The sequence below is a fragment of the Brassica napus genome, chromosome A8, assembly GCF_020379485.1.
Source record: "Brassica napus cultivar Da-Ae chromosome A8, Da-Ae, whole genome shotgun sequence".
In the NCBI taxonomy this organism is placed as follows: domain Eukaryota; kingdom Viridiplantae; phylum Streptophyta; class Magnoliopsida; order Brassicales; family Brassicaceae; genus Brassica; species Brassica napus.
The window spans coordinates 12,410,455-12,438,304 of NC_063441.1; the positions used below are offsets into that span (position 1 = coordinate 12,410,455).

A 27,850-nucleotide genomic window follows, 5' to 3' on the forward strand; every position below is an offset into this window, starting at 1 on the left:
ATACCCACAAAACACAATGTAGAGGAGGAAAAAGCCATACCAGGCAAAGCTGTGATCGTTCCTCCTGAAGTTGTAGCAGTTAACTTGACCCGGCTGAGTCTTCAATTGAGAGTTGAAGTAGGCAATGACTCCTTCTATCTGGTCTTTGGTGAGATTATTAACAACATTAGACACAGAATCAACAAATCCCACTTGAGCAACCATTGGTTTCACATAACCATTTGGTTTGTTGTTGGAGATATTCTTGTCTGCCTGTTGTTTCACTTTGTGTTTAAAACCAGTAGGATAACCATGGATCTTGTAGCAAGTATCCACAGTATGACCATTGTAGCCACAGTGTGCACAAACTGGCCTGTTATGTTTCACAGGGACTACAGACTGAGCAGCATTAATCATTGGTGGGGCAGGAGCTGATACCTGAAACGCAGTCGCATTCTGAAGAGGACTAATGTTCCGCTGATTAAAGTCCTGATCAAGGAGATTATAGATCTCTGAAAGCTCCGGAATGTTCTTCTTCATAGTGATCTGACTGCGGATCACAGAATAAGACTCATTCAATCCAGCCAAGAACTTAATGATCTTAGCATGCTCTGCCTTAGCGTCCGTAGCTTTGCAACAATCACAGTTTCTACAAGTAGTTACACAATTAGCCCCATCAAGCTCATCCCAAAGAGTCTTCAGAGTCGTGTAGTATGTAGCAAGATCCATTGAACCTTGCTGTAAAGACCATATCTGTTGAGAGAGTTGATATGATCTCGGAAGGTTTGTGATATGGAAACGAGTTGTCAGATCTTTCCATATCTCCTCAGCATCATTGAAACGAAGGATGCTCTTGTAGATCTGCTTAGAAACTGTATTAAGAATCCAAGACTTGACCATATAATTACATCGTGACCAGATACGGTATTGCGGATGCGTTTCAGGTGGTCTCGCAATGGATCCATCAATGAATGACAATTTATTCTTAGCATCTAAAGCAATTTTCATAGAAATACTCCAGTTATCAAAGTTCGATCCATCTAACTCCTCAGAAATGATAGAAAGACATGGATTATCGCTATTGGTAAGATAATACGGTGAGTGAATGCTGTCTGGTGAAATCGCTGCGACGATCGGAGGTTCAGGAGACGACCGAGCTGATGATTCCGGAATAGGAGCTCGACGAGTCGCCGATGAAGCCTGTCTAGCCCCGCGACGAGTAGATCTTCGCGCGATCACCATTGTCGAAGCTTAACGTCGTGATTTGACTCGAAACTTGGCGGAATAACCAGAGATTCGATCACGAGCTGAAGAAAGATCGATCGTGAGAATCAACGATCAATCGAGGTCAACGAAAGGAAGAAAGGAAACGGATCGGTTGAGGTTTGATCCTCAACGCTCTGATACCATGTTAGAGTTCATGAATCGAGGAAGAAGATGAAGTCATAACAAACTTTCTATTTTGGATAAAATGATAAAAGTCGTTACAATGAGGTTTATATAGTGAGCTTATGTACTGGTTAACATCGAATACTAAACCAGACTAAACCAGACTAAACCAATCACTAAACCAACAATTTGATTAACGGTTCTATACTCTAATAGATGCTTTCATGGCTGAGAGGATTATGATCTCAGCATGTCCATGAGTCCCAATCTTGGATGGATGGACTCATAAACTTTGGTGCTTGCTCCTTTGGTGAAGATATCAGCAAGTTGATCTTCACTCCTTGTATAGCAAGGCAATATGATCAGTTGTTCCACATCTTGTCTCACCTTGTAATAATCCACCTCAATGTGTTTTGTCCTCTCATGAAACACTGAGTTTGATGCTATATGAATAGCCGTCTGATTATAACAATGCATTATGATTGGTGTTGTTGTTTCTATGCCCAAATCTCCTAGAGGATTTCTGATCCAAATAAGTTCACTAAGCAATTTTTAGTTTTTAGTTTATTCAATGCTGCTCAGGATTATGAGCAAGTCATGACTCTGTAATTTGTATAATAACAACCAAACTCTTATCTCTATGGACATGTATCAAGAAAGAAGACAATTCAGCATTAAGTAAAGATCTCTTCCGAGTAGAAGCTAGGAACTGTTTAGAGAATCAACACATGAGCAAGCTAAACATATGGACCGGCATATTAGTATTACATTGACCTAAGTAGGCTTGTCAATGCCTTCCTTGTTAAATGTTCAAATACTTTTAATAAAAGTTTCTTAGATGGACTCTTCGTTATTATCATTTGGCTTTTCTCTCGGGCACAGTTATCGAGTTCTCCTCCTGCACCACCGGCGTCGCCTCTGCCAGTCTTTCTTAGCCACGACTCTATCTTTAATTCACTTATGTCATGTATCTCTTATAGTTTCTTTCAACTTTACTGCTCTGGATCTACTGTCAACGCTACCGGTAGAGATCTATGTGGTCTCGTACTGTTGGTCGGAGTTCATCAGAGTGGACCTCTTCTCCGGGGACTCCTGGATAATTGTTTCAGACATACCTCTCTCCATTTTTTCATCCTCCATGTCTGCTCTCATCAGCTCTTCATATCTATAAACCTATTTAACTCAACTTCAGCGATGAAGCGCCTGGCTGAAGACCCACACCGTAAACGACCGCAGCCACACCTTCTCCTAACATCTTGCGTTAATCCGGCGACCGGTGTAGATGGGATTCTATTCCGGCGACCAGATCTATTTCTTCAAAGCTTGATAAGGTTGTGTTGTCTGCTTAATACTCTCACCTTCTCCACGTGGTTAAGTTATATTCTCTCCAGTCTTGCTTGAAAGTCCGACAAAACCTGTTATGGTGAAGAACAGTCTCCTCCTCTGACTTGTCTCGATGGCCATCTAGCTTGTTCCGGTGAGCTCTGCAAATACCAACCAACCACTGCTCTTTGTCTTTCAGCCGGGGATCTCCTCACCGCTTCCGACTCGTACTCCAGATCCACAACGTCCCTTACCAATAATTCAAATCTTCATGGGCCTGGCCCAATACTTTGGCTGAAGCTGCCAGCCCAGTTATCAATCTATTAAAATCTAGAAACCTGCAACACATTGTGAGCCAATCAATTTCGGTTTTGGTTTCTCTGGTTAATTTAAAGAGCTTCGATGGATTCATTGAAGTCTTTATTCTGAGCTTATTGCAATATCACTCAGTTAGGAAGCAGTTTTCGGTGGATTCACCGGATCTGTTATCGTTTTCATCATCCTCCTTGGCCGAGGACAGAATCTTACAATCATGCCTCCATTCTATGAACAGATATGTTCTTTCTGATCCTTTTCCGAGTTATTGTTTCAGCTTACTCACCGGTTTGTTTCCTTGCGTAGCGGTCTGTACGGGGCTAGAAGGTGCAATCAAGATTACTTCGGTTTTTCTTGTTGGTGAGGGTTGTCTCTCAACGTTACTTGTGACTAAATCTCAGCGATCCGACTTTTCTGGAAATGCTTTATCGACGCATTCAAGCCATGTCTCGAATTTGCTGTCAACTTCATATGAAGACTTATTATGTTTAATTGCTTTTGCTGTTGTAGTTTATGGTTTGTTTTTAAGAGAATGTTTAATTCCCTCTTGTCATTGTAGTCTTCAAGTTTGAGTTAAATGAAAGTTGTGTTTCAAAAAAAAAAGTTTCTTAGATGATTAGATCTCTTTGACTCTTTCTGAGATTAACTTCCTAATATTATCAATCGACACCAAGGTACAACTATAGAGTATTATCCCGATCCTGATTGTGCAAGTGTGTACAAACAATTAGCACCAAAGCAGAGCATAACTATAAAAGGAGGTTTCAGGATTGTCAAGTCTGTAATCTCCGGACTAGTGCCAATTGTTTTGCTCATCCTTTCACCAAATTACTCCACAGGCATATCATCTGATTAGGAGATTGGTAATGTGCAGTGTAATAGTTCTGTCTCCCATAGGCTAAATTTCAGAGTGTGTGTACTCACAGGCTGCATCCATGCGTTAATAGTTTTGTCGTTGGTGTGTTATGGTCGGGATGTTTGATACTCTCTAGTTTTGAAGTATAATCTCAGACTCTCAGTGAATGCATTAAGTCGTCAAAACACAAAAACTACAAGTTCTACGAGTATCCAAATTTTCAAAAAAATATTAAATTGCATGCATGAGTTGTAACTTGTGTTGTACTAATCATTTATAAAAAAAAATGATGTTGTATCGAGATTATTGCACTTGTTGGTTTATCTTGGACGTGATCTATTTTCCATGTTAGATAAAAATCTAAAGAATTAGATTTATGGTTTGGCTCAAGATCCTACTTATAAGTTATAACCAGAAAAAAATGAATATTCCAGTATAATTATACGGGAAAAAAAACAGACAAGCAACTTATGTCTGAATTTTTGGGAAACAACAACAGAATCTTTCATCACTTCAAAACGCACAAAAACATAAAAGGAACATGGGTAATACGGCTAATATTTATGGACCATGCTTCTCCAAATGGTAAAAGGACGCATACACAGTTGTTTTTGATGTTGCCATTGTTCTTGTTCATGTGATCAGTCTCCAAAGATACTCTACTTCCACTGGTGCTGGCGTTATGATTCATGTTCATGAGCTTAACTTGTGTTGTACAAATCATTTATCAACGAAAAAACTTATGTTGTATCGAGATTATTGCATTTGTGGGGTTTATCTTGGACGTAATTTGTTGTACATGTTAGCTAAAAATATAAAGAACTAGTATATATTTTTGGCTCAAGATCCTACTTATAACCAGAAAAGTGCATTGGCAGTAGGCAATATAATTAACGGACTGATCCATAGAGATATTCATATAATTATAGATAGGGGGGAAAATCCGACAAGCAACTTATGTCTGAATTTTGGGAAACAACGGTAGAAGCTTTCATCACTTAAAAATAAAAACAGAAAGGGAAAATGGATAATAAGGCTAAGATTCAAGGACCATGCTTCTCCAAATGGTAAGAGGACTCATACACACAGTTTTTCTTTATGTTGCCGTTGTAATTGTTCATGTGATCAGTGTCCCACCATTCTCTGCTTCCACTGGTGCTGGCATTATGATTCATGTTCATAGTATTGTTTAAGCTCTGGTTCCACTTGTCTCGATGCTCTTGATTAATGTAACTGTTATGATTAGAGCTCACAACATTATAACTACCAATTGATGTGTTAATCAAATGATTACCAATTGATTGGTTATTCAAATGATTACCAATCAAATCATTGGACTCAACGTTGTAGTAATCTTGTTGAAACAATCCATCATGGAAATAAGAGCGATCCATTGGTGGAAAACTTTGAAATGGAAGCACCCCATCGCCGCAAATTTTAGGAAAAGAACCGACATGGTTATCAACATCAAAGCCATAAGAAGAACCACCAAAATATTCAACAAACTGGTTGGTTTTTTGAGCATGTAAGAAAGGTTGGCGACGACGACTAACTTGTTGGATCTCAGCAGAAACTGCCTGAGAAACAAAAGGTTGATCTATCATTGTACTCTTCTTTTTACGGCCACTTCCACCAATCGGTATGTTCCTTAGCGCTCCACCATGAGTCCAGTTTCGGCGACATTCCTTGCACTTGTAGCGTGGTTGAGACACACTATGGTTGTTGTAGTAACAAAACTTGGTGTTGGTTGAGTTGCACCTTGGACACACTCGCGGTGGAGGCTTCTCTTGGTTCACTTCATTGCCTCCTTCAGCAAGAACACTAGAGTAATCCATTTTTCTCAAGAGCTACTAATTAGTTTTTTTTGTTGTTGGTATGATTATTTTGGTGTTGTGAGGGTGTCTTCTTATATAGACTCTTGAGAACTGGAAACTGAAGAAAAAAAAAAGATAAGTTTGGGTTTAAGAAAGTGAGATTATGGGCAACATGTTAAAAATGATGTATTAGTAAAATCTGAAGATCTATCCTCACATTAGAACATTAGGCTAAGCTTAGTAAAAAAACCAAGGTTCTTTTACTCTGGGAAAATTGCCAAAAGAGAATAAAAAAATCAGGTTGTTGTCCCTTTGGTATAAAACTAGTTTTGTCCATTTTTTCTCCTTTTTACCCTTTGTATTTCTGAAAACTAATGAAATAAATAATTTTGAGAATCAAAAAAATTATTAAAAATATAAACAATTAATAAAACATCCATATACACAAGCTGGTAATTTTGTTTTGTTCAAAAACTTGGTAAATAAGATTTTTAAGATACGTTCTACTAAAAGTAGAATGCGTCTTCAACATAAAATAGTATAGTAGAAAACAATTTCTAAAATAAACACGTTCATCTACTTCTTTTAGAACGTCCATTTTACTATTTACTAAATTTCTAAAAAAGAGGAATGTGCATTCTACTAATCGTAAAGGTATCCACTTTCCTTCCGAATGCATCTTCTACGTTTATAAAGTATTCTAAATTTTAGGGAATGTGTTTTCTACAATGTACTCTTACGTCTACTCAAAGTAGAAAATGTATTCAAAATTTTTATCATTCTTCTAAACTTTTAGAAGTCGCCTTCTACGGATAAGAATACCTGATTTTTTGCGAAAATTAATGAAATTTCAGTTAAGGAAATATTATAAAAATCTCCTAAAAATATTCTAACTTCCTAAAACGTGTTATGGTCGATTTTACTTGAAAAAATTAAAGAAAAAATGATTCTCCCTTCTCTTCTTCATCAATCTATGGTTTTCCCATAGTTTTTCTTTTGATTCTTCTCACAAACTCTTGTTCTCTATGATGCATATCTATACCGTTTTTTTTTTTTTCGATTGCCTTTCAATTTTTTTTTCATTTTTTCCATTAACTTCTTTTTTAAATTCAAATTAACTTTTAAATTGTGTTTAATTAGATTAAATATAGGGATAGTTTTGGGATTATGAGAAAAATTATACTATTGAGACAACTTCATGTTGGTTTTATACCAAGGGGACAACAACCTTGTTTTTTTGTTCTCTTTTAGCAATTTTCCCAATAATCTATACTATACTAAAAGCCAGATATTCTCAATGGAGAAGGGATCCACGTCAGATTAATAATTCAGACCAATCATAGAGTTGTATTGTGCCATGTCATATGTTCCTCACACATCAAAAATTAGTTCGACGACTTCGTCTTCCTCCTTTTCCTCGAAGAAATCCCAACCGTTTCACCTCTTCTCCTCTGTAACATTAAAATTGTGACTCATAAAGCTTTATCATTTAGTGCAATCACTATATAATCTACCTCTTCACATCCAATTTTGCTGAGGAGAAGAAGAACTACAACGTAGAATCTATATTTCCCCGGTCATGCCAATGTCATCAACTCTGGATCAAGGTGGCTCTCATCTCTCCCCCTCTAAATTTGTTTTATAATATATATGCAAGCTCTCTGTGTATTTGGATATTGGGTTTTTAGGTCAAAACCAAATTAAGCTGTAGTTTAAAGATTGATTGGATCTGATATTTTTTTTTTTGAGTGATTCTATTTATTTTGAATCGACTGATGATTGAACCTGTCGAGTTGATTTTTGGGTTTGTATTTCCAGCGCTAAATCTCTGTCATCAACCAAACACTGATCATGAAGAAATCAGCAAACTCCCATCTTCAAAAGCCAAGGATAACAGAAAGTCATCATCCAACTTTCCAGACTTCTGCAACTGGTCTCCATGAGCTCCAAACTACGTGTTTATCCTAATCGTTAAGTTCTCATTCTTTGGGTTCTTGATCTTCCATTACATCAGATTCATCACCGTTAAATCCTTCAAGATTTTCTAACAGCGAGATGGCTTCACCAAAATGGAACTGAGGTGAAACACAGTCTGGAAACTCAAAATCCTATTGGCTCCACCTTCATCACCATCGGTATCCAAAGAAGCCAGTGCCGTCCTAATGTAAGTTGTAACCAGGTTTTACCTTCCTCTCTGGTTTTAATGTAGAAACTAAATACTTAATTGATCAAAAAAAAACTATATACTTGATTTATGTAGACTTTGATAGTGATTAAGTTGAGGCTTGAGGCGTATTGATGGCACAACGACCAGATTGTTCTACTTCATATGATAGTTTAGTCGGATCCTGTAACACACTTTTGAGAATAACCATTTACAAGTACCTACTGCTTAATCCACGAAAGTCTTTTGTCTCCACAGGAAGGTCTCCCATCGTCCTGTATTATAACAATCAAGGTTTGTGTCTACTCTCTTCATATTCATTATTTTACTCTGCTCAAAATAGTTCCTTCGATTCTTTTTGCGTGATCCATTGATGTTAGCTTCTTTTTTTTTTGAACCCTTTCATTGATGTTAGCTTAATTCTTAAAAAACAGCAAAATCATAGCATTGTTTTTCATTCACATAATCACCTTTCTATTTAAGCAGGGAGTTAGGCATGGATATAAGATCAGAACGATTGTTGGTTTTGAAGCATAACCCGTGTTCCGATCATGTCAGAGCTCCCAAAACAACACGGATGACCATAGTCAGAATCAAGTACAGTTCCGTCTACCGTGAGATCAATATTAGCCCTCATAAGAATATTAATTCTGTGTGTGTAAATTTGAATATTTTTCTTGATTGGATGCAGTGGAGTAATTTTTAGAGTTGTAATATAAGTTTGAGCTAAACCTTTTCTGGGTTTTAACTTTTAAGTTTTCATGTTGAATTCTTCCTGACTTTTATGTATACTTTTTTTTCTGTAGTATGAAATTCTTTGAAACTTATGAATTCTCACCTCAGTTAACAACGAGGTCGTCAAGAAAACCTATAAGTAGTCCAAGAAGGTAAATTTAATAGTCCTAAACTGTTTTTGTGTTTTCAACTGCAGAAGGGTAAGTGACAATCACTTCTAGGGAACCATCTCAGAGTGTATTGGCAACTGGTCTCAGCTTAAAAATCTGTAAGGTCAGCATTCATCAAATTTTTTTTATTTCTCTTACTTTGTATCTCTGCACCATATAAACTGTTCAGTTAACCATATAATGAACAATTGCAGTTGATTAGCAAATGGAAACTAAAGCAGGACTCATGTTTAAAGCGATATTTTTTATAAGACTGGTATAAGCATCATCCCAAATCATATCCAGAAACGGCATCAATACCCTGTATTTTTTGATGTTTCAGTGACCATTTCTAAAAGCCATGTGTCAGTGACTTTCACTGTTTGTAACGAATTGGTGTAACTGTGTGCAGGCACAATAGAACACAAACTGTGTGTGATCTGGCGTGTAGAAAAGGACTTGACGTCCTCGACCTTCCACCTGATATCCAACCATACTCGAGAAGGAGTACTTCAAGAACCATCATTGTCTCTAAAATCGTACATGGGAAAACTCTCCATAAGTTTGGGGCATGTAACTGGTACACTGATACGTACTCCTGCAGGATATGTACATTCTTAGATGTTCATTTTCTTCATCTTATTTAGATTAAAGGGGCAGTAACCTTGAAGAAGATGATAGGGATGGGTTTTCCTTTGTTAGACGTGATATACCCGTAACCCGCCACTAGCGCTGAAAAGCCTTCTGGCTAAGGTTGTGAAGTTGTTCAGCCGTCTACTAAGCTTCTGCCAGTTGCTCAGATGGGAGTTGTTGGTCGGAGTTGAATGTATCTTCCACATAATTGGAATCGCACATGACAAATCAAGTTGGCTTCTCGATGACGTCCTGCAGTCATTTATGAAAGCTCATGGACCTCTGAAGATATCCTGAAGTAATTTTTTACCCTGAAAATAACCAAATTAGCAATGTATTTTAAACATGTTCAGATATTTGTACTAAAAGTAACCATATTACCCAATTTAGTTCAAGTATTTTGTATCCAAACTATCCAAATGTACCAATAATAACCAAAAAAATTCATTATATACACTTTTTGAGCATTTTTATTCACGCTATCCTATTTTAACCGAAAACACACAAAATATTGAAATTAAATAATATAATTAACTTATGATTTTAAATTAAATTATTAAAATACTTATATGTACAATTGTAACAAATATTTTTAGATATATATATAAATTTTGGATATCTTCGGTTACTCATTTGATTCTTGGTTTAGACCAGATTGGGTTCCAGATCTTCAGATACATCAATTTAAGACCCATTCGGTTATTTATCACATATCTGATCGAGTTCGAAAGCCTGATTTTCGGGTTGATTTAAGTCGGATCTTTGGGTTTGGATATTTTGCGTAGCCCAAATTTTACTATTAAAATAGTTGAGTTATGACTTCATATATTTCATTATCTTTCAAATGTTAAAAGTTTGAATTATTTTGTTTAATAATTCATTATTTCTCAAATTTTTTGATATACCAATAACTCAATTCTTAAGTAAAACATTGTCATACCTTGATTATATTTTGGATGTTTGTGTTTAAAAATCTCGATTCAAGGAATTATACTACCTTCCTTTTCTGATGTAGAATTTTCGTAGATATGGAAATTTATTTTTTGTTTCACTATATAATTTTTTTTATATTTCAATGTAACTTTATTAATTGGATATTGTTTGGCCAATTAAATTAAGTAAATTACTGTATAATTGATTAAATTTATATATTAAATCACAGTTTTCTAAAGTAATAACTCTTAAATATTACAGATTTTAATTAAAACTGGAGGAAATAAGTCTGAGATAGAGTGTCCACGTAGGCGAAAATAATCGTCCAATGAGAAACTATATTTTTTGACATGTCACCTCCTCTATTTTTTTTTACAAAATGATCCTTTAACTTTTTACTTAAGCAATTATAACCGAAAATATATTTTTAATGAAATATATTATTTATATAAATATAATTATATTTTTTATTTACATAATAGTTTGTAAAGAAATATTTAGTGTAAATAATATCATAATTTTATAAAATACTAAAAGAAATTGGGCTGGTTTCAACTTTCACAAATAAAATATATTATTTGTAAACTTAGAAAAGAATATATCAAGAATATTTCTTTTTAGGATATAAAATAGAAAAATACATCGGAGACAAATCCATCTCTATTATGAAATTTCTCTATTTTAGAGAAAAAAATAGAGGAATACATTGGAGATGGTCTAAGGCATGACCGACGTAAATGATCGACGTTGAAATTTCAGCTTTTCTAATTCTTACTATTCTAATGTTTCAATATAATTTGAATATTTCTTTTGTTTTATAATAGGGAAAATCGCATAAAAAACCTTGAAAGTGTCACTTACTAGCACTTTAAACCTTGAAGTTTTTTCACTAGCACTTTTAACCTTCAAAGTGACATTTTTATCATAAAAAACCTCCAAAGAAGAAAAATGACTTGCTGAACAGGTTAAAAACAGTTTTTTTTTTCAAAAAATAATTATTTAATTAATAAATAAACAAAAAATAATAAAATCGAAAAATTTAACAAAAAACTCATAAATTAAAAAAGTTAGAAAAATAAATAAAGATTTATAAAATTAAATAAAAAATAACTAAAAATTAAAAAATAAATAAGATCAAATTAAAATACAGAAAAAAATAATAATAAATTTCAAAAAATTGAAAATTCAAAAAGTTTTTTTTTCATTTTCAAATATAATGTCGGAAATTATCATTGGAGATATGTGTTGATAAAAAAAAAGACTAAGATAACACCAAACCAAGTTTTTGTTCTCAAACTAGTATTCAAGGCTCAAAGTCACAAAAATAAGTTTCATTAAAGAGGTAAATATACACTTATCCCCCTTAGGTTAATTAATTCAAACTTTAGGGTTTAGAGTTAATGGGTGAGGTTTTGGAATTAGAGTTTAAAATTTTATAAAATAAAAAATAAATACTAAAAATTTAAAAATAAAAATTTAAAAACAGTTTCAAAAAATTTCACTTTTTTTTTAAATTTATGATTTTTTTTATTTTTCTCCATTTTAATTTGATCTTATTTATTTTTTGAATTTTTTGTTATTTTTATTTAATTTTTAAATATTTATTTATTTTTCTCATTTTTTAATTTGTGAGTTTTTTGTTAAATTTTTCGATTTTTATTAATTTTTTTGTTTATTTTATTAATTAAATAATTATTTTTTTTAAAAAAAAACTGTTTTTAACCTGTTCAACCGGTCATTTTTCTTCTTTGGAGGTTTTTTATGATAAAAATGTCACTTTGAAGGTTAAAATTGCTAGCGAAAAAACTTCAAGGTTTAAAGTGCTAGTAAGTGACACTTTCAAGGTTTTTTTTGCGATTTTCCCTTTTATAATATAATGGTTTAAAAGTGTTTTTTTGTTTCACTATATAGATTGTTTTTATATTTCAATGTAACTTTATATTTATTGATATTGTGTGGCCAATTAAATTATGTAAATTATTGTGTAATTGATTAAATTTATATATTAAATGACAGTTTTCTAAAGTAATAACTTTTAAATATTATAGATTTTAATTAAAACTGATTACATTTTGAAACATATAGACTAACTTTATATAGATATGAGGACAAATTTGTAAAGTGGTATCACCTTAAATTTCTCTGATTCTGTGCATTCCTAATTGGAAGGAGATAATCAACATTTAATATTATGTTACTTTCAGTATATTAAAAATGGTCGAACCGTAAATCAATGAAGGATGATGTAAAGAAGACATAAAGATGTATTTCCAATTATCACAAATATATAATCAATTGACAACAACTTAATTATATCCAACATAGAAGAGTTTTCATACCTTCTAATATTATAATATCTCACTATATTAGTGGCTAAATCAGTTTTCTCTAGCACAAATATTCACTCCATTCTTGGAGATTAAGCTTTTCTATCTAATGATATTAGTAGTTTGATCTCAAAAAAAAAAACGGTTGAACTGTACATTGTAATTGAAGAAAGAAAACAATCAAAAATCAACCGAAGACTTTTAAGGTATATGAAACAAAAATTAGAAATAGCAATTATCTACTATTAAAGAATAAGGTAATAAAATTTTAAAAATAAAAAAATAAAACAAAAAATATACAATAAAAGAAAAATTTAGTAAAATAAAATCATAATATAATTTCCATAATTGATAGTGCTCAGCTACACTAAAAAGTCTAAATTCACAACATACACAGTTTTATTTACATCTTTAAACATATTATCTAATTAAAATGATTCCAAAAAAGTGCCAACATAAAGAGTTAGAAAATATACGATAAAATATAAAACATAACGTTAAAAATACATTATCACTGATCACTAAAACATCATGTTAGTAGTAATAAAAATGAAATGACAACACATTTATTAAAACCATAAAACAACACGCCACAAAGTGTTATTAAATATACAAACTACAAATTTAATATGCTCAACGCAAACACACATAAAAATGAGACATCATATTTGGATATATTTAAATAAATAATTTTAAATATATTATATTCTTGATAATTTTAAAATACTTAAAAAGAAACTAAATTATTAAAAAAATAATATACAAATAAAACTAAAGCAATATTTTGTAACGTAAAAATAATAAATGAATAAAAAATAGATTATGTTAATAAAATAGATTATATATTTTAAAGACTTCTAATTCATGTAGTATTAAAAAAATCAAAATTTGTTTATTACAATTAGTATTTTACCATTAGATATATTAAAATAATATTCTAGATCGATATTCAATTGTCAGTTTTCAACTATTACACATAAAAAAAATATTATTAAGTACACTTTCTTTTTGAAAAGGGGGTTTTATATTTTAAGTAGGTTATTGGAGTACTTTTTCTTTTCGTGAATTTATTTGAGATGAGATTCCGATGTTTTAAACTAAGATAATTTATGTTCTATACATAATTATATTTTTTTTTACATAACTTTAAAATGTCGGACTTGATTCTTCATATTTTATTAGTTAATTGTGTTACATATTGTAGAAATACTTACTTCAAACTAATAATATAAAAAAAATCAAATTTAAAAATTAGTTATATATAATTTAATATACAAAAATTTACATAGAAATAAAAATGATAAATATAACAAATTTAAATATATTATCCGCGCGTAGCGCGGAGAAATGATCTAGTACATATAAACAAATCTAGATAGAGATATTGAGAGTGTGATGGTAATTTAAGAAAAAAAATCATAAATTATAGGTGTTCATTATGAAACATAGTATCAGAGGAGGACGCGTGTAAATAAAATAATTATATATATACATATATTTAAAGAAAATGTATAGCCCAGATTGTTTCAAATGGTGAGCATTAGTAAATAACAATATCTTTTATTTTTTTTAACACAACATATTTCATTCATAAACCTTAGCCGATTACAAAGATAAAAGCAACATCCAACAGTAGATTTGCGATCGTACTGAATACATTTAATACAAGATAATAGAAAGATAGCGACATAAGCTTTGACAAGCCTGATAACAAGTCGAAAGAAAGTTCAAAGGTGCCACAAACTAGTAAGCTCCTAAAGTGATTACATCGTCCTTCAAGTTCTTCAACGGAAATAGTCACCGTATATCGTGAGGTTGAGTGCTCCGTAACCTCGATTCTCATGGGAATGAGTATCGTCGTGCCTTCCGGTCCCAAACGAACCATCACATAAGGCATCAAACGGTCAAGATATCGACAAAGTTCATTGACTACATAGCCAAACACAGAGTCCTCACGAAGAGGGATTTTAATGGAAGTTGTCACTCCAACAAAGCGGATGATGGTGGAAAGAGGTCTCTCATTGGCCCGGCATGAGGAATTTTGGCTAGCCTTTATTAAGAGAAGTGCTAAGGGACTACAATCTTCAAGCTTTGATAGACTCCAACTGAATAATAGAAATCCCTTGGTATTTGCTCTTGTTAGAGTTGAACTTTGATGGTGAGCTATGCTTGAACATTTTGGAAAACCTCCAAAGATTGCACCAAGGAGGAAAGCATATCCTTGTGATCCTACCATTTGTGGCTTCACACTGACTGAAAGAGGATTGAGCTTAACGATGGATTCCATGAAGGCAATAACTGAGCTCAGGCATGAACTTTCCGCTTCCACATTACCGTGTTGGAGCCAAGAGAGTTTACCCAAAACAGAGTTGAGCCTCACCCATTTTCCCTAGACGACTTCTAACAAACAAACAAAGACAGACGACTTCCATGTAAGTCGTCTAGAAAAACACATTTAAAAGTCAATTACAAAATTAACATCTGCATTGACCATAAGACTTCCATGTAAGTCGTCTACAGCCAGACAACTTACCCGGAAGTCGTCTGGACGAACATATATGAAAAAAAAAAACTGATTTCAAAATTTCAACCAGTGAGATAACTTGTTTAGCACACAAAAATCTTCTCCAAGCACCCAGAATCTCAAACAAAAGTTACCCACCAAGAATCGTAAGCTTCAATGGCTCTATGAACCATAAAAATTTTAGAATCAAAATCTTTGGTTTTTCTTTTTGATGAATATGGAGAGAAAGTAAAGATATGTTTTTGGTTCATAAGGATTGAGAAAGAAAGAGTGTAAATCGATTTGTAGGTACATTAAGAGCTTCAAATTGGTTGTTCATGGTGGTTGGTGTGTTGATGGCAATGACAATATTGTGAATACTTGAGGAAGATGAAAATGATAGAGTAAAATATGCATTTTCAAAAAAAAAAAATAATGGTATTTTCGTGAATAATCTGAATTTTGAGGGTGAAAAAGAAAAATTAAAGTTTCAAAAAAATATGGGTTAGTTTTGTGCTTGACTTCAAAATTTGAGTCATATTTACAAAAAACCCTTTATTACGTGGGAAGTTTGAATTTGAGTTTCGGTCCGATCAATTTACATGTTTTCTTGGTAACAGATGATTTGGTTACTTTCATACTTAGTCAAACAACATTCTAAATTTAGATTAGCCAGTGTGTGAGCGTGGTAAACTTTTAAAAAATTAGTTATGTAACATTAAGTGCATTTTTACCAGAGATAACAAATCAAACGATAAGACTTGTAAAATAAAAAAGAGCAAGAGACTCATAGCAAAGGGATTCTATATCGAGTAGTTTATCTTCAAGACCAAGTAACCAAACACATCAACAAGTAACCAATTTTCACAACCACAAAGCACCTCCTCCATATCATTTTCTAGGGATTTAACAGTTTTTCCCTCTATAGTAATGGAAAATGATAGATCTCCAAGTGTTTAAATTAAGAGGGGAGAACAGAAACTCAAAAGTGTTTATATTTGAAGGGGTCGCGCCATAATTTACTCATGTAATTTTATCAAATTAAATGGTTTGCAGATACGAGAAGTCAAAATGTAAAAACGGTCAACAACCATCATTAACAGTAATAAACGTGAATTACGATTCCATAATACATTTGATGATTTCTTACATATTTTTAAAAGATTATCTATATATTTAATTATTATTTTATTTATTTTAATTTTATTGTGTCAATAAAATTATATTTTATAGCTTAATTTATACTTCAAAAATAAATATATTAAATAAGTCATAGCCTTAATTTAAAAATAAATAAAAAATACTCTCTGTTTTACACATATTAGAAAGAATTTATCAATTTATGTACTATATTTTTGATTTTGATCATTAATGAGTAAAACAGAGATAAAACTGGAATAATATTCTAGACACAACTGCTTTTTAAAGTTGTGGCCATAACCATAAATTTATCTTATTTATTTATTTTCACAAACAAGACATGAAGCATAGCTTAGCAACAGAGAATAAAGCTGAAATAGAGCAATGCATGAAAGCAAACACATATAGGACAGATCCTATCTCTCTCATTAGTTAAACGTTATGAACTCATCCTCTTTTCGATCCTTCTCATCTTTTTTCTCCGCTTTTTTAGTTAAATCTTCAACACCTTTATCGATATCAGCTCGTGCCTCATCCGCGTCCTCTTCAGGCCCAACCACAGCTTCAGTCACAGTCCGTGCACTGTCTTTTGTATTCTCCCAAGCTCCTTTCACCGTCTCCTTCGTCTTCTCTCCAAGCTCTTCCGCCTTGCCCTTCACGGTCTCTTTAAACCCCTCTGCTTTCTCCTTAGTCTCTTCTCCATACTCTTTAACCTTTTCTTTAGCATCTCGAGCCTTTGCTTTTGCACTGTCCATTGTATCCTCTGCTTTCTCCTTGGCTCTTTCTTTTGTATCTTCTGCTTTATCCGCTGCCTTATACGCCCCTTCGTTTACTTTGTCTTTTGTCAGTTCCGCGTAGTCTTTAGCCTTCTCCTTTGCTTCGTAGGCTGTGCCTTTAGCCTGCTCTTTGGTCTCGTAAGCTTTATCAGCTGCTTTGCTCGCTCCTTCATTAGCTTTGTCTTTAGCTCCTTGAGCATAGTTTTCTTCGGTATTCTCCCTCCATTTCTTTGAACCGTAAGGTACATCTGCCCTTGAGTCTCTAGCATTCTCTACCGGATCTCTACCCTTAAAACAAAACACACACATAAGAACTCCATTTTTAACAAGATCTAGTTTCACGTAGGGGTAGACTTTTCCAACACGTAACTCTCAGAACCACGTACTTAAGTTTCTTTAAATCGCATCCTAACTAGGATCTATGAGTACAACAGTATGACATGTTACTATAGCTAGGCATGTTCAAACATATTTGTATGTAATATATATCAATGTATGTAACTTTCTATTGTACGTAGAAATATATACTTGGGGTTTTAAATTAGGCTTTGTTATTTGGTTAGGGATTGTTGGACCTATCACCTAAAAACCAGCCCTAATCGAATCGAAGCTTTTCACATGATCTCGCATGATAAGGTACTTTGACGTAGCAATCATATAAATATCTAAGAAAATTGTAAGCAAAGTTGTACAAATAACCTCGGAATGGCTAACGGAGGAGGCAAAGCACACGCGAGAGACTTTCCGGGTCGAAGAAGCAGCCAGAGTTAAGGGAGATCGAACTATAGGGAAAGCTTTTGAGAGGCTAAAAAGAGTAGCTCTAGCGAGTTGCATGGATGCCATTTTCATCAAATCAACAAAGAAAGATGTGATAATATCAATTCGATCGAGGTCTCTTTTCTTCTCCTTTTTGCAAGGGGTCTTTAAATGGTCGGTTCTGTAATACGTTGCAGCTTATGGAGCCGACAGCAGAACCTGGCAGGTTAAGTATGTGACACGTGAGGGAGTGACGACACGTGTTTAGATATAACGAGTTTTAGCTTGTTTGGCCAGATAGTTGATCACTGCGATGAAACGTATCATCTGTGAGGATCAGAGCCGTGCCTATAGCATGATTAAAAAAGCATTGGCCATACACCCCAACATAATCTAAAATTTTAGCGGCCTCTTATAATCAACCACTATAAATCTCAATAATAAGGTTTCAACATAAGTTCAGTCTTCATTTTAGTTATAGTATATATGTACTCTTAACTAATTTTATTATGTTATAACTAAATTAATAATTAGTTTTAAGGTATGCTTTAATCTTTGCTTTTTACACCATAGTTTTCATTTCATAATTAGCTTTTAAAATTAATGAAATAACATTTATGTAAAACTAGGTAAGGAACCCGTGTGATGTCACACGGGAACTCATTTTATAAAAATAAATATTTACATATTGTAATAGAAAATATTAGAAATCTATAAAAAATTATTCAACTTATTTTGGTCCTAAAATATATATTCAATCATGTTGAGTCTTTAAAGTATTTACATTATTTATGTCCAAGTTGTTTTGTATCAAATATTTCATAATTAATATATATTTATTTATTTCCATTTGTATCGTTTTCAAAAGGTGTGAACAAAAAAATATGATTTTTAAAACATAATTCCATCATCTTTCAAATTTTATGTTTTTATAATATGTTAATATATGCAAATCTATTTATTTTAAATATGTCTTTATCAATGAGTCTAAAACATATTTCAATTCATTTAATCAAAAGGCAAAGATACACCCATATAAACAGATCAACTTTTATCTGAAATATAATTTAAATATAAAAATATTAATTTTCTGAAAGGATACATTTTTACAACATTTTAAGTATTTTTAAAGGATGCATCTATTCAACAGAAAAATCCTTGAATAAATTCATCTTTTGCATGTAAAATAACATAAAATTTGATCAAATAGAGATAAAATTGAGAATTATAAAAATAAATACTAATAAAATATTCCAATTGTTACATGAAAAATAGACCGCAACTAAAAGAATATAATCAATTTGTAAATGCACACATATTGAAATTTGTATGCATGTTTTAAGTTATTATTGTTAACTACTTTTATTTTAAAAAATATTTGCCACTTTGTATAATTTATGATTTTATATAAAGTATCTTATTTTTTTCAAAGAAGTTTATGTGTCACAAAAGAGAGAAAAACATATCCATAAACTTTCCATAGATTTTAAAAATGTATAATATAATTGAAAGTGAGAAAATAACCAAAAACATATCAATAAAAAGATATTTTAAATGAAAAAGACACATAATAGCATATCATTACTTTTGATGATCTTTTTACTATGAATCTCCCATTTTTCTAGTCTATTTGTGATTGATATGATTTGTCAGTGTCCATAACTCTTTATATAGAGGATTAAGGGTTGCAATGGTTGGTTCACACCAAAATTGCAATGATTTATCACCAAAAGACTACAACTACCAACAAATGCAATGGTTCATCACTATAATTACATTCACCAACAATTGCAATTTTTCATTTAAGAAGTTGTAACTGTTCTCCATACACTTGCAATGGTTCACTTAAATCGCTAATTATCGTCTCCAATTTACGTCTCTGAGAAATATGGGATTTGGTTCTTCAAAGGATAGGTTACAAACGTTGGGATTCTCATCATAGGTCTCTGAGAAATCTGGAATGCTTTCTCTGATTAGCTTTCATTGAGGGACTCATGCTCCCAAACCCTTACGCGCATTGCTACACATGCTAGAATTTGTAATATTTAGACCAAAAGAAACAAGCGCTAACAACAATGGTCTTCAAAATTATTGACATGACTGTAGGTGACATCATCCTAGGCAAAAGAAAGAGGATACCATTCATGTATCTCATCAAATTTGGTTACGACATGAATGACTTCTCTAACTATTTTTCATTCAACTATGGGCTTTCCTTTTATTATCTTTTTTTTGCCAAGGAAATCCTTAATAGCTACAACATTGTGTAACTTACAAATCTTTCTCTTTTTATATGAACTCACTTATTTGACAAAAAAAAACAGTTTCAAAAAACTGGAATCTGATTGCAAATAAAATCAGATAAAAAAGTGGTGGATCGAAAGAAGATCGTGAAGACAAAAATCCATCACTTGTAACATAACTTGTATCATTAATAATTCTATTGAGATTCTGATCGTGAATGGTAGTGCACATATGTTGGTTAATCATCTCATACAACAGTTTCCAGAGTAGTTTTTTCTTATAGATACTTTCAAACTAAAACTAAAAGTGACGTGTTAACTTTTTTCAAAAACCTTGAGATTTCCTAAAATCTCTTCTAATTCTCTTCCTAAAACTTTGTTCGAATCTCAAATCTCTTTTAAATTAGGGGATTCTTAAATCCCTTCAAAACTCTCAAATTATCAATATAATAAGCCCCTCTTATAGACACTTTTGGCACTTTTGAAGGAAAATATATTCTACTAAAAATTAAATATAAATTATTGAAGTTTTGATTTACATTTACCGAACGTTTACTCATTTGATAAATGGAAAATACAATATGTACTGGTTCAAGAAATAGAAAAAATAACTGAGTTATAGGAAAATGTCTACAATACACTATATATATAGATATTGAAAAGACACAAGTAATTGATAGAACCTTTCATATCAATGTTTGTAAACTATTAGATGCACCTTTTCATGATGAAAATAATAAAAATAAATACAAAATTCTAAAATTGAAAACTAACAGATGCATCTTTTCACAATTCCGTTAAAAAAATATACAACTATTTAAATAATATTTAGAAAAGACACAACCTTCCAATATTGAATTTTTAGAAAAGACACAACATTTTTGACATTTTTTAGAAAAGACATAACCTTTCAACATAAGTGAAATTCACAACCTTTGGAATTAATTGGGATTGCTATTATTAGTAGATAATCTTATCATTTAAATCTTACTTATGATTAAATATATTTTTGAACTAAATTTAAACTATTAATATTAACCTTTTTAAGAAAAAAATTGTTCGCCTTAAGCTTTTAAAATGCTTCGCACGACACTGTTGAGGATGATAGTGATAATCACTAGGAAAACAACAAAATTAACAGTGTAGATTGTATGTCCAGAGTGTGGAAATATGGTTGTGTTTCAGACTGATTAGTAATGTTTGATGTAACAAGGTGGCCCGTTCTTTTTATAACTAAGTCGTGGTAGCTTACTGGTAATTGTTTTTTGGAGCTCAGTCATGAGTACATACTTACCGGTAGAAACTAAATTACCCTACTTGATTATTTTAGGTTTGGGCTTTTCAAATGATGTAGTGTAGAACTTTTTCGGTTAGTCCACTCAATACGTTTTTCGCGGGTGAATCAACCGATAAGACATATCAAAAGAAAATATATACTTTTAGTCAAGTGAGTATATTAGACATGCTTGGGAATATTGTGACCATTTCAGTGATATATACTCACATTATGTATCTGGTCAAATTACAGGAAGAAGAGAGTAGAGAAAGCATTCAGTAACAGACTTTATGAGATATATTGAGAGAGAGAGAGAGAGAGAGAGAGAGAGAGAGAGAGAGAGAGAGAGAGAGAGAGAGAGAGAGAGAGAGAGAGGCACATGAGAAAGATGTTTCCTGTGTTGTCTCATCTGTTCATGCCTTTATTGTACATTGCAATGTGATTACTTCAATCTTAACCCAGAGATAATGTCTACTCTTACAGTTAGCATTTTACCAGTTAATTAGCACAAAATATTGTACATCATCGAAGATTAATAATTGTTTGTTTAGTAGCCTTTATTTGCAAGCTCTCTCCTGAGTTGTATACAGAAGAAGGAACCCTCAAAAACCATACTGAATTGTGAATCTAAAAGACATCGTTGTTATCTCGGTTCCTCTTTCTTTTTGGAAATGAAGGTAGTGAATTTGTATCTATCATCTCAACTTGGGAAGACAAGGCACCGATTCCATCCACCGTGGAAGCACGGACTGCATTAACCATCTTGGTCTCCATGTATCACCCCTATTCTTATTAATAATAGACCGATTCATAAAATAATCCTGATTCTCATCATCTCTGAGTATTCTCTCCTTTTGCGTCCGCAAGTTAAATGGTACCAGACGACAGCTAGAATAACACCATAGATAAACAATATCACTATCAAACGGATGCATTGACACGGGTAAAAAATAGTAACCATGGCATCTCCCACGAAAGCTGCCAAGATTCATAATTGTTCAATCTCCAAATCTTGAAAATATTTTCACCCTTTTGAGCTAATAATCTACTGATATACATGAAAAAAACTCTTGATGTTGTCAAGACGTCGTTGCAGTTGTTGTGATTCAAATGTTCTGGGAAAGGTACAACCCGGGAATGATCCGATTCAGAATAGAAATCATGAGAGACAAGTATGTTAGGTTCAAGACGACGGTTAAAGTAGACCGTACCGTTCAGAGTCTTAACACGGATGCTGGAGACTAGAGTAGAGCAGTGAACGATCTTTGAAGTCCAAACCGCTGTCTCAGAGGAATAAATACACATACTCAAACGACACGAGATATTATCTTTTGTTTTCAGTGAAGCTTACCTAACAACTTTGAAGTCCAAAACGACACCATCCTTGTCTACACGAGTCACTAAACCAACCAACGAGAGTTAACATCTGTCGGAGGGATTTTGATTGTTGTAAAACTGGAGTGCCCACGTAGCAGCTATAATAATCAGAACAATGTCTTTCAAGCAAAACCAAACTGTTGGAAGAAGCCGTATAGTATTGAAGAGACAGTGGGATGTAAGAAGCTAGAGACTTGGGAAGATCCCATGTCTTGCATCCATGGAACCCTATAAGTTCTTTTCCTTCGCATGATATTAGCGACCAAGCGGGAGAGACACGAATAGACGTCGAAAATACACGGACTCGGTGTTGATTTCCATGTTTTGCTAACGGATTTGAATCGAGAGATGCTTCTCACGGGTAACCTTACTAGAATCTCTGCTAGTATCCTCTGGGAGTTGTATGGTGCTTGTTAAGGTTTCCATTGAACATCTACGATTAGGTTTTATGGTTTTGGGATTAAATGATTTTTCTATTTACTAAATCATATATGAGAAATAAAGAAAAATATTGTTTTGTATTGTTTTGTACAAATACCCCAATGATACAAATATTGTTCCTAATAGACCCCTTTGGACGAGATTGGCTCAAAGCCTCAAACACTTGATAATATATGAAAAATGATTGAAATCTGGTTAATTTAATCATTTGTATTTTTTATGTTTGCTGTTTGTTTTTCTTTTTAAATTATTATCAGTTCCACCAAAATTTTAAAAAGATAAGATAAAATAAATGAAGTGATCCAAATCATTGTTATCTTGTATTTAAACTCAATCAATCTGTCGATTCTCGACATTACAAAACAATTCAACTCAATAATTCAAACATTTGGATCGTAGAACCAGACCGATCTTCCATTTCTTTCTTGAACCGGTCTTGAATTCGTCTCATAACCCTATATTCAGGTTATAACATGATTAGTAATAGGTAATATCAATATCAGCTAATGAAATAACATTAGCAAGTTAGAGTACTTACATCGTCAACGGCACTCCTCAGCGCTGCAATTTGTTCCATTGATATTGTGTTCACCTATATATACAATTTGTTTAATTACCAACATTGCATTTTGTTAAGAATAAAGATAGTAATCAATAAAACAAAAGATATATACCCTTTTGACAACGGTCCAAATAACACCTTCAGTGCATGGAGGAACAGTAAGAGAGCCAATGTATCTGTAGAATTTTTTGGTTTGAAATCTAATAGTTCTTGGTTCCACGATCCCTAGATCCCTCTGTTCTTTTCCCACTGTTTTGATTCCATCTAGTAGCTGAATTTAAATTAAAAAAATTTCAAATTAAAAAATGTCATAAATACACAATCTTTCATATAAATAAACATTGATATTATACGTACCCTTGTGAGGAATTCATTAGGTTTGCCTAATTTATAAAGAACTCCAATCACTGCGGTTTTGCCTCCAGCACTCGTGTGAACCATGTGAAGCTCCATGTCATAACTGTAACACATTTAAAATTAAAATTGGTGTAAATTATGAGATTAATTCTTATATTATTTCTTAAGACAAGAAAACACAAACCGAGTTCCGTTGACGGTATGCTCTGACGGTGAATGCCAATGACATTGCACCAATTTATACTCAGTACGACGTATTGTTATTTTCCCAGCATCTCCTTTCCACGATACCTTTTATTATATTATCATTATTAATTATTGTTAGAATTATATCACCATGCATATGCGTAATGTAATGATAATTTACAGCTAAACAAAATGTACCATAACGTCATGTCCTCTGTTCACAATTACAGCCGGGGCTGGTTTGTATTGTCTTCTCCATGCTTCATCACGAATAATACTAACTCTTGCGTTAGTGAGATCGATCGGAGATTGAAATTTTCCGGTGTTGCAAGTTTTCCAATGAGGGTTTATTTTTCCCCATCCCTCTGGTCCTTTCTCTGGATTCCGCTCGTACGTAAATGGAGTTTCATCGTCTGTTTCCAAAGCAACATCATATATATATAAGTATTGAGTTTTGATATATACAAGTGTAAACATGATTTTGCAAAAGTAAATAAACGTACCCACTTCAGCGCCACGAGCGAGAGAAATATTAGAGAAACATAAATAGAGGAAAAACAATGCGAAAGAGATAATTGTTTTTGCGTTCGGATCCATTTGTGTTCTTTCTTATGTGATTTGATCTTGCTTAGTGCTTATTATGTTCTTGAGTATGTTTCAAGGGTTTAGAGAGAAGCTGTTTATAAAGAGGCCTGCATGGCTCGTTTTGCTGTTTTTTTTTCCTTCTGTTTTATGGTTTTTACAGTTGTTCGGATTATTAGTTAGTAATCTGCTGTGAATTGTAAATATAAATAAAAGACAGTTCACTGGATCCATTTGGTTAGAGTTTTCTAATATCGGTTTCAATAGTAAATAGATGTAAATATTTTTGACAGAGAAGACAAAAATATAATTTAAACTCGTGCATAAGAGAATATGCTCATTGTTCAATGCCGAAAATACAGAACTTTTAACTGCCAAACTAAATATAAAGTTACAGATATCATATGCTAAGTCGTTTCAACCAATCTTTATAACTGCCAGACTAAATGTAAATAGTACACATATCATATAAAATATATATAGTATGCTCATATCATCATATGAAACATCATTTTCACATTACAAGATAAATTCAACAAAATGAACAATAAATTAGAACGAAAACAGAAAAAGCTGTAAAAGGGTACACATTCGGTAGACTATTAGTTGACACTGTTCACAAGTTTCTTGAGATTCTCAGAAATTCTACTTGTAGCTCCAAAATCACAATCTTCCACCTACACGTATATTATAACTAAATTAATTAGCACCCAAAAAGATCAAAGATATCTCTATACGTATCACCAAGAATCATCTAGTAAAACAACTTACAAGTAGTTGGGACCAATTCTTGCATTTTGAGTGCATCTACTTATCACTCAAAATAAAATATAATATGTAACCACTTGTCAATCGGTTTCTAATGAATAAAACGTGTGTTTTTACCAAGTTGTATATATTAGTTCAGTGACCTAACTTTAATCTTATTCACATTGCCTGAATACTGTATGGATTAAACCTAACTTTAACATGGTAATACTGTAATAGTAACAAAGTTTTATCTCAAGATCGATAAAAAATTTATTTGATTTATGTACCTTGCAATCAAAAATGTGGAAGACGGCATCATCAACAATTGAGTATCCAGCATGAGTGAGCCCAGCTCCTAATTCCTCAGTGAGAATACGAATGATCTCATGGAACATAAACTTATGTTCCAAGCTTGTCACAAGGGAGATGTGAAGAATCGGACCGGTTTCTTGAATCTCGATCCTTGGCAACCGCTTAGGCACGGAGACATCAACACTCGAGGACATGGATGAAGATCCTGTGGAATTCAATTTTTCCAAAGCTGCAGTCGTAACAAGCTTCCTCTTCCTTTCTCTATTTTTCTCCACGCTCACTTGTAGCTCCTTGATGTAGTTTGCAGCTTCATCTAGCTGATCAGGTAGGGGTAGCTCCTAACCATTAAGCAGCAAAAGGGTTTTATATATTAGACATGAAACCACAGATTATATATGCATATCAGAGGAAAAAAGGAAAAAGAAGAAGAAGAAACCCTAGAAGTTTGAGGAAGAAGAGAGTTTAGTTCTAAGTAAAGATCTTCCATCTGAATCCTTCTATTTTTCTCAGTTATTTTGAGATCTGAAGGTCTTGATTGACTTGTGTTTGAATGCCTCTTATCCACACTCCTGTTTTTCTTCTTCTTCTTCTTGAAGTGTCATAAACCATGGAACTCAATAACAACCACATTAATATAAAAAAAGGAGTGAGTTGGTTTAAGTCACATTAGCTCTACCTAAGGATAATTAGTTTGTGCTAATTGTAACGGTTTAGTGAAAAAAGGTTTGTAAAGGACGAAGGGTATATACGGACAAAATATAAAAAGATAATGAAACAAGACAAGACAAAAAAAAAAGAAGAAGTAAATATGATTCTTGACTCTCTCTCTTTTTTTGACAACGGATTTGTTATGGTTAATATTTTTAGTTATTCATATGCATATGCCAATAATGTGTTTTTTTTTCAGAAAAGTTATATGCCAATGTACACCGACGTAACTAACAACATTAGTTAATTTTTCCACTTTGGGCAAAACCTACTTTGAGTTTCAAAAAAAAAAACATTAGTTAAATTTTTAGTTCATTTATAATTAACATAATCATATTTTATATTAAAAATACATCTAAATAAGATGATAATAAAAATATAAATTTAATTAATTAGAGTGTATTATACACATATATAACTAAAACAAAAATTACATATGAATAATTATAATTTTTTTTATATTAATAGTTTTAATATATCAATATAACAATATATGTATTATATACATTTTTTTTTGTTTGATAAATGTATTATTTACATTTATACACCATATATAACCGTTTTTTAAATAGTGAAAAGCTCTGAAAAACAGAGTCCCATTGAGATGTTACAAGGGGATGTGCTCAAGTCCTGCGTTTACTTTGAAATATTGGTCTATAGAAGTTCCTAGGTTCCTCTAGTCAGTTGAATTAATCGTACTTACATTTACTTGCTTACTTATATAAAATTATTTATTATTATTATTATATATTTATTTGTAGAAACCAAAAGTTGACAAAACTCATGCAAGACTTCGTATCTAAATACGTAGTTCATGTTTGACAACCTATGAAGTCAGACGCTATAACTAATTTTCATTTTTTTTCTGAATACCATCATTGGAAAAACATTTTTAATTGTTTCAATATGTAAAAAGAAGAAGGATACAAGAAAACTGTTTATGAAATGGAGATTGGTGGGAATAGTATGGTCAATTATTTCGCTCAGGCAACTAGGTGGATGTTATTGAACCACTAGAACATAATCGACACAGAGACATGCTCATAATCTTTTGTTCCCATCACCAATTTGTAAGTTAATCTTTGTCAAGTGTTTCTCTTCTTTTTGTTTTGTTATGTACATACTAGCCTACTAGGCTGCTATTTTATGTCGGATGCTTATACCGTATGTTTGATTTAAAAATTAAAAATACTAATAATGAGGACACAAAAGAAAGATAATGTAGTTGTTGACCTTTTTTATTATGAAGATTTTACAAATCTTC

General features: G+C 32.5%; 3 protein-coding genes, 1 long non-coding RNA gene and 1 pseudogene across 5 annotated transcripts; 1 reads left to right on the top strand and 4 right to left on the bottom strand.

The window, feature by feature from the left end:
- Positions 1-4,766: 4,766 nt before the first annotated feature.
- Positions 4,767-6,943, bottom strand: LOC106359739 (dof zinc finger protein DOF4.3). Its single transcript, XM_013799384.3, has one exon. The coding sequence runs from the start codon at positions 5,695-5,697 to the stop codon at positions 4,906-4,908; it is 792 nt and encodes a 263-aa protein (XP_013654838.1). The 5' UTR covers positions 5,698-6,943; the 3' UTR covers positions 4,767-4,905.
- A 102-nt stretch (positions 6,944-7,045) lies between these two features.
- On the top strand, positions 7,046-9,650 carry LOC106370136. Of its 2 annotated transcripts, none has more exons than XR_007315791.1 (6): positions 7,046-7,283; positions 7,495-7,840; positions 7,937-8,134; positions 8,327-8,437; positions 8,772-8,848; positions 9,137-9,650. It is a non-coding gene; the product is annotated as an uncharacterized LOC106370136 (long non-coding RNA). The 2 variants fall into 2 exon arrangements; XR_007315790.1 differs by having other exon boundaries at positions 8,772-8,843.
- Positions 9,651-16,557: 6,907 nt separating this feature from the next.
- On the bottom strand, positions 16,558-17,952 carry LOC106359738 (late embryogenesis abundant protein 1-like). The gene is made up of 2 exons (XM_013799383.3): positions 17,736-17,952; positions 16,558-17,324 (listed from the first exon to the last, which is right to left on the bottom strand). Exons 1-2 carry the CDS (start codon positions 17,883-17,885, stop codon positions 16,689-16,691), a joined length of 786 nt encoding a protein of 261 aa, XP_013654837.1. The 5' UTR covers positions 17,886-17,952; the 3' UTR covers positions 16,558-16,688.
- Positions 17,953-21,220: 3,268 nt separating this feature from the next.
- On the bottom strand, positions 21,221-23,114 carry LOC125576925 (annotated as a pseudogene).
- Positions 23,115-25,228: 2,114 nt separating this feature from the next.
- On the bottom strand, positions 25,229-26,688 carry LOC106359735 (transcription factor bHLH162-like). The gene is made up of 3 exons (XM_013799381.3): positions 26,315-26,688; positions 25,854-26,216; positions 25,229-25,493 (listed from the first exon to the last, which is right to left on the bottom strand). The coding sequence occupies exons 1-3, from the start codon at positions 26,363-26,365 to the stop codon at positions 25,419-25,421; spliced, it is 489 nt and encodes a 162-aa protein (XP_013654835.2). The 5' UTR covers positions 26,366-26,688; the 3' UTR covers positions 25,229-25,418.
- Positions 26,689-27,850: the final 1,162 nt, after the last annotated feature.